The sequence below is a fragment of the Beta vulgaris genome, chromosome 9 (assembly GCF_026745355.1).
Source record: "Beta vulgaris subsp. vulgaris cultivar EL10 chromosome 9, EL10.2, whole genome shotgun sequence".
In the NCBI taxonomy this organism is placed as follows: domain Eukaryota; kingdom Viridiplantae; phylum Streptophyta; class Magnoliopsida; order Caryophyllales; family Amaranthaceae; genus Beta; species Beta vulgaris.
In genome coordinates, this window is record NC_079210.1 from 33,324,000 (window position 1) to 33,335,004 (window position 11,005).

Below are 11,005 nucleotides of genomic sequence, written 5' to 3' on the forward strand. Positions count from 1 at the left end.
TACGGTTTCGTAGCATCTCACACCCATCACCTTAGTATGCATACCCCCAAGATCGTACGGAACCTTCCACCTACTTGAGTTATCAAAATTTGTAAGGACACTACTGTCGTCACAGTAGGCTTGCGTAGGAGTGTAGAACAAGTACCGCACTCCCCCCATTATTCATCACTTGTAGGGGGTCCAACTACAAGTTTATTGCCATAGTTCATTCTTAATACTGTCCATTCATAACATAATAACATAGAATCGTTTAACATGTTTTTTTAAATACAGTACTCAAATCTTTTCTCTTGTAACACTCTTGTTACACCATGGATCAAATAATATGAATCCAATGCTCATGTTCATAATACGATAGAATTACGCATTTCAAGTACATATCGATTTCCAATCATAAACATGTTACCAAACAATCTCAACAATCACAAATCGTTCCCTATCATGATTCTAGGTTCCGATAGAATAAATCACAACCTAATCGTGATACTAGTACTTGCAACGAAATTGGTACGCGTACGTACCTTGTAACGGAGAATTTTCGATGTCTTAACCAAAAGTTCCACTTATGAAAATGGGACCTAAACGATTAAGTAAGTACTTCAGTGCTACGTCCTTGATAATATTATCAACTAATACGTGACTAACTATATCGACTTACTAATTCGAAGTATAAACGATGGCTAATCTCATTGTTTATTAACTTCCTTTTCTTTCCTACTCTATTGAGCTTAGCGTATCTTAAAAGTCAATGTTAGTGAGCAAAACATATTTTAATTAGTTTAATAATCCAATACCTTTACCAAGTCCATTCAAGTCTTATGTCCAATACTCCTAAAATCAAGTTCGAATAGCAAAGGTCATTATTTCCAACTAATGAACTATGATCTACTTTCTTGACGTCACACCCTACTAAATTAAAAAACCTTAAATTAGATTTACAACTTAAATCAGATTAATAACTTAAACTAATTATATAACTTAATTAACTACTAATTTACTCAAATTACAATTTAATTAACTTACAACTTAAATTAATAAAAAAACAGAGTAATACATATTAAATTAAAACTAATATAATATATACTATACATATTAGGTTTTAATACCGCTAAACTCGCCGGTAACCGACTTCCCGTGACCGACTTCCGACAACGGCGCAACCACCCTCGTGTATTCGCGCAACCACGACTTCGCACCACCGAAGCCCTCGCGCACGCCAACACAACCAGCAAGCCTCGCACCAGCCTCGTCGAACGCACCCCACTCGACGCTCGCACGTCCCCATATTCGTCGCACAAAACCCCCGCGACATCGCACAATGCACATTCCGCACCCCAGCAGTGACCACGCTGATTCGCACAACCCTCGATGCTTGCGCTCTCCCAGCACACACACCACACTCGTGCGCCCAGCCTTCGCACGCCTCGCACGACCCTCTCGCACACTCGCACTCGACGCTCGCCTTCACGCCCTCGCTCGCACACACCCCCTTCGTCGGTCTGTTTCGAACGACCATGCAACACACTCGAGCACTCCCCTGCTCGCACATCACTTCATCGAAGGTGACGAGAGAGAAGGACAAAGAGGAGAGAGAACAGCGAGGGAGAGGAAGGGAGAGGAGAGAGAATTTGAGAGAGAGAGAGAGAAAAACGGTTGGGAGAGAGATTAAGAATTAGGGTTTTCTTTTTTTCTGATTTTTTTTATTCTTATTCTCTCCATTTATGGCATGGCATATCTAGGTCTAGTAGGACTCGGTTTAATTTATTAATTTCGAAATTAAACTAAACCTAACTATAATATATAGAATTACGTTAAAGTTGTAAACGTACTCAAACTGTATTATTATTATTCTATTTTTTTTTGTAATTAATACTAAAATACCTTCCAATTATATTCTTTATAATTTCTTATTTATAAAGAATTAACTCCAAAAATACGGAGTATTACAGACTAGCTCTCGATCGGGACCGAGAGCATTCTTCATTTGGTAAAGTGGACCACACGATCAGACGGATGTCGCCTGACCCAATAAGGCAGTGGTTAATTACACGCGGAAACATATTTTCCGAGCTAGGTTATGAATAGGCTTTTAACCTAATTCGTTTAATGCGGTCATTAGTGCTAAAAACACATCTGTAATCTGTTATTCCTCAAGGGCAGTAAAACTATTTTATCTCTATGCTCGTGGATCTAGCCAATACACTGTTGGTGAACCACGTTAAATTTGTGTGTGTTTTTCTTTGTTTGCATTCGTTATTTGTTCTTTCTCATATTTGTCATAACAAATTGGTATCAGAGCTTTTGTTTTTTCAATCTGACTGAGAAAGATGTTCTGGGATGAGTGTGAAAAATCAATAAATTCAAGGGGAGAAACAGTTTTAGTGTGTGGCAAATCAAGATGCGGGCTAACTGAAGCAACAGGGGTTGTGGGCATCGTTGGCCCATAAGTCATTAGATTTAGTTACCGCTGAGATGGTTATTCTGGAGTAGAAGGCGCATTCAACGATCTTGTGTCTGGCTGACGACATAATCACTGAAGTTTCGAAGGAGAAAACCGTAGCCGGTTTGTGGTTGAAGTAGGATATTTTGTATATGACAAAATCTTTAACTAACAAGTTGCTTTTCAAGCAATGTATGTTCAGTCCGCGTATTCAGGAAGGTACGTCTCTAAGAGACCATCTACATAAATTGAATACTATCTTACGAGATCTTCGTAATATTGATGTTAAAGTAGATGATTAAGATGTTGCTTTAATTCTGTTAGTATCTTTGCCTTTATAGTACGAAAATTTAGTGGATTCCTTTATTGTTTAGAAAGATAGTCCATAGATTCAGTAAGATTTGTGCTTCATACTAAAGAGGTATGCCATAACGCGTCTGGTACAGGTACAATCGATCAGGCTGCTGGATTAGTAGCCACTGAAGGTAACGGACTGGGGAATTCGGGGAGAAAATCCAGGAAACCGTCTTCTAGAGGTCCTACACATAGTGATGTTTGTATTTACTGTAAGGAGACGGGGCCTTGGAAAAGGAAATGTCCTAAAAAGAAGAATTAGGAACATAAGTCTGAGTATGATAAATCTGGGTCTGGTTCTGCTGTTGTTGCAGCAGAAAATTTGAGTGCTGATGATGATATTGCTCTAATGGCTGATGAACAAATGCATCTGTCGGATGCGTAGGTTCTTGATTCGGGGGCATCTTACCATATGTGTCTGCGCAGGGAGTGGTTTGTGAATTATAAACAAGTTGATGGTATGGCCAATGGGGAACTCTACAAGACAGTTAGTATAAGGTCCATGAGAATAGGACATGTGATGGGAAAGTGCACTTTGAATAATGTTAGGCACGTTCCACAGGTTACAAAGAATCTGATTTCACTTAGTCTGAAGGTGGAGTGTTGTATGTCTACAGGGGTTCAAAGATAATTCTAAAAGGTGTTAAACGGGAGTCATTGTATGTGTTGCAAGGGTCTACGTTATCTAAGTATGTCACATTCCCTGTTTGTGGTAGTGTTGAGAAACAGGTGGAGCAGAGACACTCTAGATTGGAATGGTGGTTCACGTCACAGAAAAGTCTGTCAACACCCATAATCTGAATCTGAAATTTTGTGTTCTTCGTCATCAAAATTAGGTCAGCCGAATTTGGCTCTTGGTCGGCATGTAATCTTTAAGAACTTTCCCCAAAGGGACAATTGTGAAGACACGGTGGGTTTTGCATTATCTGTCGGAGGGGTGGATATATCTGAGCTGTCTAATGAAGGTGTTACTTTTTACAATGACTTGGACTTGCTTTTTAATTATTTATTCAACCCATACTTTCTCTTACCATCTTCTGTTGACTACCCAATCCATGAATAGTGATGAATCCCAATATTTAACTTTCAATCTACCACCTATTAAAAAAAATTTGTACATAATATTTCATTTTTTTTTCTTAATAAAAAGGAGTACGATTTTTATATCTTATAGAGCTTTTTTTGGAAATAGTGCCTATATTAAAATACAGTGTACACAACCCAAAGTCTAATGTTAGGGATTTTATGTTACCAATTTTCTAGTGTTTACCAACTTAAATTTATATGATTGCATTATGAGATTACATGTACTACTTTATATTATAAAAATAAATTAAAAGTAGCCTCTAAAGTGATAATAATGAATATAATTCTATATATTATGCTTCTATCCTAAATTTACGTAAACTACCTGAGAGTAACATAATATTATATGTGATAAAAGTTCTTGCATTATGAGAGACAAAATAATATTTATACCATTTTCTTACACTAATGAATACATAAGATATCAATAGTCAAAATAGTTTGCTAGAAGATACTAAAGTGGAAAACAAATTTCAATTTCAATTTTAATTGTTGATTGATATTTGTAATTATATTTTATTTCTAATATTTATTTCAAGACTTTCGATAATAACGTACATGAAGCTTTAAATCTCATTTTGTATTTCAAAATTATGATTTTATTCATCAATATACTGGTCGATCTAGTTTTTACATACTAATAGATATTAACCATGTGAGATGAAATTTTTTTGGCTGAAGAAATAAATGATAACACACGTGGTGAGTCAATATTCACTTATTTGTTATCCTATAAACATTTAATTTTTTCTTAAATTCGAGAGGGGACATGTTTTTATTTTGCCCTAGGCCCAATAATATTCAAGAATGACCATGTTATAATTATCATACAATTATCAAATATATTATTATTCATAAATCCCTTCTTGATTTTATTAGCTTTTCGTAATATTTTGTCTAGTGTCAAACTGAAAAATGAACGTCATAACATGATAAATTATTTTTTATAAAAAACTTATAAGGAACTGGGGATAATAATAACACTTTCAATGGAATTAGGATAAGAGAATGTTATTACTTATTTAAAGTATTAGAGATCAAAAATATTGTCTATATCTTTACAAAAAGTATTAAAGTAGGCGGTCTCTTACAAGACAAACTCATATCTTCATAATTACTTCTTGCATTCTGAATTAAATGCAACAATTCCACTTCTTCACTATTCACACTTTTCAATTTGACTAAGATTTGTAATTTATACCAAAAAAAAAAAAAACATAGTCAAGTGGGATCTTGTTAGATTCGTCTTGTGACGTACTTTCATAAAACGTAAATTTTATAATTTTTACTTATAATTATAGATATTTGTAGTCAAAATAATGCCTCAGCATGCGTAAAAGTGAATTTGTTGCATTTAATTCAGAACGAAGGAAGTAAATATAATTATACAAAAATTATTAAAAGAGACAATCTAATCAATATATATATATATATATATATATATATATATATATATATATATATATATATATATATATATATATATATATATATATATATATATATATAAAAGAGGAACTTTTCGGGAGCATAGAGCGCGCCACCTAGGATTGCCACATCATCTTATTAATTTAGAGATAATAAAATTTAGAGTTGGAGAGATAATAAAATTTAGAGTTTGAGAGATAAGAGTTTATTCACTCTACGGCTATGACAAAAACCAAAAAATATTATCTTTTAGGGATCTATTATAACTAGGAATCTATTATAAGTACTACTATACTGTATATTCACTCTACGGCTATGATTCACATATAAAATCACAAAATAAAATAAAAAAACTTGATTCTTGAGATTTGTCTAAACCATACGATAACATCTAATGAGCTGCTTCCTGTCAAAAAAAAAACATCTACTGAACAGCTGCAAATCTACTAAAGTAGCCAACATTTTCAATGATAGCTTCTTTGCATTTGTGGCCATTCAATATCTACTTTATTTTATTTTTAAACTTTTATTAGAGTGATATACTGATATGTTAGTTGACAATACCGGTCAACATGCCTTCACTTATTTAGAGATGGAAACAACCATTACAATACTAACTTTATATCAACTTTTTATAAACTTTATTAATAGATAATCAAAGATATTAAAGATATTAAAGATATTAAAGATATTAAAGATAATTTAAAAATAAAGGTATAATGACAAATATTTTATCAATTCTTTTTCTACTACAATAATGGGTTTGGGCATGATTTTTAAGAAAATAAAAAAAAGTGTAGTTTAGCATAGAGGTACTCCTTTAATTAACAAGTGTAGGGGATAAGAAAATCCTTACTAAAGTAAGCGCAACTTTATGAGGCAATTTGATGAATAATTAATGATGATTTTATTAACATAAAGTAAAGGTAATATTGACAATTATAATTGTTTTTTTTACTAAAAGTTGATTGGTCTAAATAGATAGTTAACAGATGAAGTATGTAAATAAAATCGTGTTGAAAAATCTCATTTTACAGTAACACAAAATCAATAATGTTAACAAAAAATTCCAAAAAATGTATATAAAAAACAACCCGTGCAACGCACGGGCTTCAAAACTAGTGTTATATAAAAGTAGACCTAATCATTGATGAATTAAACTATTCACCAAAAGAAATTAACCTAATTATTATTGAGCTACTTCTCTTTTTAATATCGGACTTACCATCACATATCTAGTTTCCGTCCACCTCACACCATCATTAACCTAATTATTATTGGGCTTATCGAAAGAAATCTCACATCTCATCTCAAAGATCGTGCATGGTTCCCGTCCACCTCCTAAAAAGAATCCAAATTGTTAGGTCGAGCCCATACTTAGCCCAACACATAACCACGCACAACAAAACCCTGAAGCCCAAACAACCTCCTAAAACACGACATAAATAAAACTGTAAAACCCTCTTCTAGTCAGCTACCCGATCACATAAACCCTAATTTCCGCCATCTCTGCTACATCCTATACCTTCAGAGAAGAGAGAGAAAATGGGCAGTGACAGTGAAACAGATAAGTCGGCGCTCAAGGAGAAGAAGAAGGTCGTTGCTCTTGCTCCCATTGCTAAACCTCTTGCCGGTAAAAAGCTCTGCAAACGCACCTACAAACTTATTCGCAGAGGTATAATTTTAATCTTTCTTGTAGTTTTTTTTTTACTGATTTTCTTGAATTTTACAATTGTAATTATAATTTGTTTGATTGTTTCAGCTGCTGAACATAAATGTTTGAAGAGAGGTGTGAAAGAAGTTGTTAAGAGTATCAGACGCGGTCATAAAGGGTATATCTTTTATAAGAAAGATACAAATTTGTGTTTTTTTAAATTGTTCGATATTATTTGCAAATTTACATGATAAATTAGTATGTATTGCAGTCTACAACCGGGTAGTGTATGTGTTTTATTAGGATACTAGATGAGTGTTAATACTCGTTGTGGTCTAGCTCATAATGTTAGTGTGTGTGCCGCGTTTTTCGTGCATTGTTGTTGTCAAGCACTTGATAATTACCGAGTGAACTATTTTGATAATTCGGGGAAAAAGACAGTGTTGATTGATTGTTCATGATTTAAGAATTGAAAGTGAGAAGGTGACACATTTGATTTGGGTAGATGATACGGACATACTGTTATTGTGTCCATTAAGGCTCTAGTTGTGTTTATGGTGATGGAGGTAGGGTAGGGACTAGGAGAAGTTTATTCATTGCTAACTCAGAGGATTACGGGGGCGTTTGGTTCATATAATGGTATGGGTTTGGAATCAGGAATGAAATCAAAGTAGTATGGGTTTGGAACTTGATACTTAATACCTTATACCTTGTGTTTGGTTTCATTTAGGAATGAAAAATCTTCTTTTATTTAATACCTAGAGGTAAGGTATGAGCCATACCCACCTCCCCCCATGGGTTTCTAAACCCCATACCTTATGGGTTTGAGGTATGGGTTTAAAATTTAGAAATAAATTAAACAAACACTAGGTATGGGTTTCGTTCATTCCAAACCCATACCTCATACCTAAAACTAGTGAACCAAACACCCCCTACCTGGTTTGTTCAGTGTGGTTCGGGGTTTTGCTCATGCTTATCTTGGTGGTCATTTTATAGAAGTGTAATGTTATTCCTGTCAAAAAAAAGTTTAATGTTATTAAATACTATTGTTGATATTTTCCATTTTGCTGTTGTTGCTATGTATAAAAATACATGTAGTGAGTTTGTTTTCTTATTTTTCATCATTTCCAAAGACGGATAAACTTTTTGCTAGCCGGGTTTGGAAGATGAATGTGCAATGATTTTGTCAGCTATGTAATATTAGTTATTAGATTTCGAGCTTGGGAGTGCTTGCTCCTTAAAGTTTAGTTGTTCTATTCTCGGTGTGGCAGCATTTTGACGATGAGACAATTTTTTTGGGTGGATGCAGAGTTTGTGTGATTGCTGGAAACATATCCCCTATTGATGTAATCACTCATGTTCCAATCTTATGCGAAGAAGCAGAGATTCCTTACGTATATGTTCCTTCTAAAGAAGTAAGTTGGTGTGGACCTTGCTTTGTTATGCTATTCAGTTTATGTTTTGTACTCTTAATGCTCAGCCTTGAATTTATTTTTTTGTTAGCTGTTGGTAGTCTCTATGGACGACTTTGTGGTTTTCGTGTTTACTTAATGGAGTTTTGGTGTAAGCCATTCTTTTTTGAGTTTAGGTTACGTAGAGCATTGTTCATTACGGATTAAAGAGGGGTAATATTACACCGATCTCCTCCCATGTTCTAGAATGTTGCACAGAGAACATGCTCGCTAAATAACCTTTTTCTTTCTTTGTGGTCACCATTAGTGCATTCTAGATAATGTAATCGAAAGGGACTAGGGAACAATTATATTTTCTGTTGCACGTACTAGTTACTTCATTCACTATGCCCTTTTTTTACCTATTCTATGAGTGGCATATATTTGAAATTTGAGGGTACAGAACAGGGCCTTTAAGCTTGGTAAAGATGAGACTAGTAGGGAGGCAGAGGCAAAATAACAGAAATTTGTCCTGTGCTCACAGATCTTTAATGAAACCATCCTCACTTCCAGTAGCAAAACCTCTGCACTCTTTTCTATTGTTGGTTCTGTATATTCAATCCAGCTGCAAACTTCTTGCTATGCAAACTGCCTAACTCTATTGGCATAGGCATAGGAATTAGAGCACATTTCTGCTGGTATAAACAGAAGTTGACCTCTCTTTTTGCTAGCTAGTAACATAGACAGACATGATTATGCAGACGAGTCATTTGGCTGATTAATAGGACTTTGTTTAATCTAGAAGCTGCTAGGCAGTTGCCATTATCTTTACGTTATATTGGTTGATTTTTTCCTTGAGCTGCTATTCTTTTTGATAATTTTTTTTTGGATTTCCAGGATCTTGCCAGCGCAGGGGCCACTAAACGACCCACCTGCTGTGTGTTGGTGCTTAACAAACCAACAAAGGGGGAGCTAAGCCAGGAGGACGTAGAAAAATTGAAGTCAGAGTCTGAGCAAGTTTCATCAGAGATTCGCGAATTGACAGCATCCATGTTTTAGAAAGTGTCTTTGCTTGAAAGGAGGGGGGGACATACTCAAATATGATCTGAGAAATGCCTATTGTTTTTGTACCCTTTTTCTGATGTAGGAATCTAGTCTATGTGTGATGACTCTTGTATCTTACATTATAAGATTATGTTAGCTCTTTTTATGCTCTTCTCCACATTAACTCGTTAAGCGATAAAAAAAATCGAAAGAGAGGAAAATGTATAAACTGTACGTGTGACCGAGTAGCTTGAGATGGGCCAAAAGATATAGGGTGACAAACGAACGCTGTCGAATCCATTACACATGATGTTCTTGTTTCAAAAATAGTTGAAAAGGTCACTCTAGAAGAAGAATAGTGGACCCATAAAAAAGTATTGTTCATTTTTTCTCCACATTTTTTGGAGGTTTGTATTTAGAAAAGTTAGAGCAAGTCAAACCTTTTGTCATCAGAGGCCGATAAAAAAAAGTCATTGCATTGGTGATCCCCCTTTAGATTAACAGTGTGTTTAGTTCATTTTTAGTAAAGGAAAAGAAGAGAAGAGAAAGGAAGGGAAGAGAATAAAATAGAATGGAAAAGAAAGGAAAAAAAAAACCTTAACTTCTCATGTTTGGTATAAATTTTCTCTTTCCTTCCAAATTCCCCCACTTTTGGGAGGAAAGGAAAGTGAAATTTTATTAAAGAGTCTTTCCTTCCAATTCCTTCTATTTCCATTCACTTAATTTCTTTTAATGAACCAAACATTGGAAAGTAACAAATTTCCTTCCACTTCCTTTCTTTTCCTTCCAAATCATTTCTACCAAACAAGCTGTAAGATTAGGTCTAAGATTACTTCCCCAAAGATAAAATATACGAAAACTTTAGTTGAGAAGAGCTTTGATTCGCAAGACCAAAGTCCGAAAATTGTCAAGGGGGAAGCTTTTTGTGTCGTTGGCTTAAATAAGTAGGACATTGGAAATTCGCAAGAATTGAGGTCACAAAGAATCTCGCAAAGTTCTATGGAGTTTGGTGCAAGGTTCTCCAGATTTGAAAAGCTTGAACTGGCGGAGTCCAATCTTTATCCTTTTCAAAATATTCTTTACACTTTCTTTGTTCTTCTATTCATAATACTCTTTACACTATTATTTTTGGATATGATACATTTACTATTTTAACCCTTCTATCTTTTAATTATTGATCCAAATACTCTCTCCATCAAATAAAATTGCATTCCTTTTTGGACAATTTCCCTTGATTTGCCTAAAAGACCTTGCAACCATCACTTATTTGTTCTTTGGACATAGTTTTTTCTTTCTTTATTGAATCTAATGGTTGAATAAGTCATTTTTCACCATTCTCTCTTTTAAAATAAGCTTTTTTTCCCCCACAACATTAATTGTTTATCATTATGTTCCACTTACCTTAATTCTCGTAAAAAATAAGAAATGGGCACTATATATTATGGGACGGATGGAGTATTACTTGTATGCCTATTAACTCCTATCACAGCTATTTAGGGAGGATCGTTAGGAATAATGTGACGCAAACCCATTTGTGTTTGTTGAATCAAGCAACTCTTAATAATCGTCTATTATCATGACATAGGAGTAGTTTCGATAGGAACATTC

General features: G+C 34.4%; 1 protein-coding gene across 1 annotated transcript; it reads left to right on the forward strand.

Annotated features, from left to right (window-relative positions):
- The first annotated feature begins 6,743 nt into the window (after nucleotides 1-6,743).
- On the forward strand, nucleotides 6,744-9,575 carry LOC104903412 (H/ACA ribonucleoprotein complex subunit 2-like protein). Its single transcript, XM_010691437.4, has 4 exons — nucleotides 6,744-6,983; nucleotides 7,071-7,140; nucleotides 8,272-8,377; nucleotides 9,251-9,575. Exons 1-4 carry the CDS (start codon nucleotides 6,854-6,856, stop codon nucleotides 9,410-9,412), a joined length of 468 nt encoding a protein of 155 aa, XP_010689739.2. The 5' UTR covers nucleotides 6,744-6,853; the 3' UTR covers nucleotides 9,413-9,575.
- The last annotated feature ends 1,430 nt before the right edge of the window (nucleotides 9,576-11,005 follow it).

What these genes read in the sequence shown, in the direction of transcription:
- LOC104903412 (XM_010691437.4), top strand. Translation starts at nt 6,854, where the DNA reads ATGGGCAGTGACAGTGAAACAGATAAGTCGGCGCTCAAGGAGAAGAAG. An exon ending in ATCAGACGCGGTCATAAAGG is followed by an intron (nt 7,141 to 8,271) that starts GTATATCTTTTA and finishes GGGTGGATGCAG; the next exon opens with AGTTTGTGTGATTGCTGGAA. An exon ending in TATATGTTCCTTCTAAAGAA is followed by an intron (nt 8,378 to 9,250) that starts GTAAGTTGGTGT and finishes TTGGATTTCCAG; the next exon opens with GATCTTGCCAGCGCAGGGGC.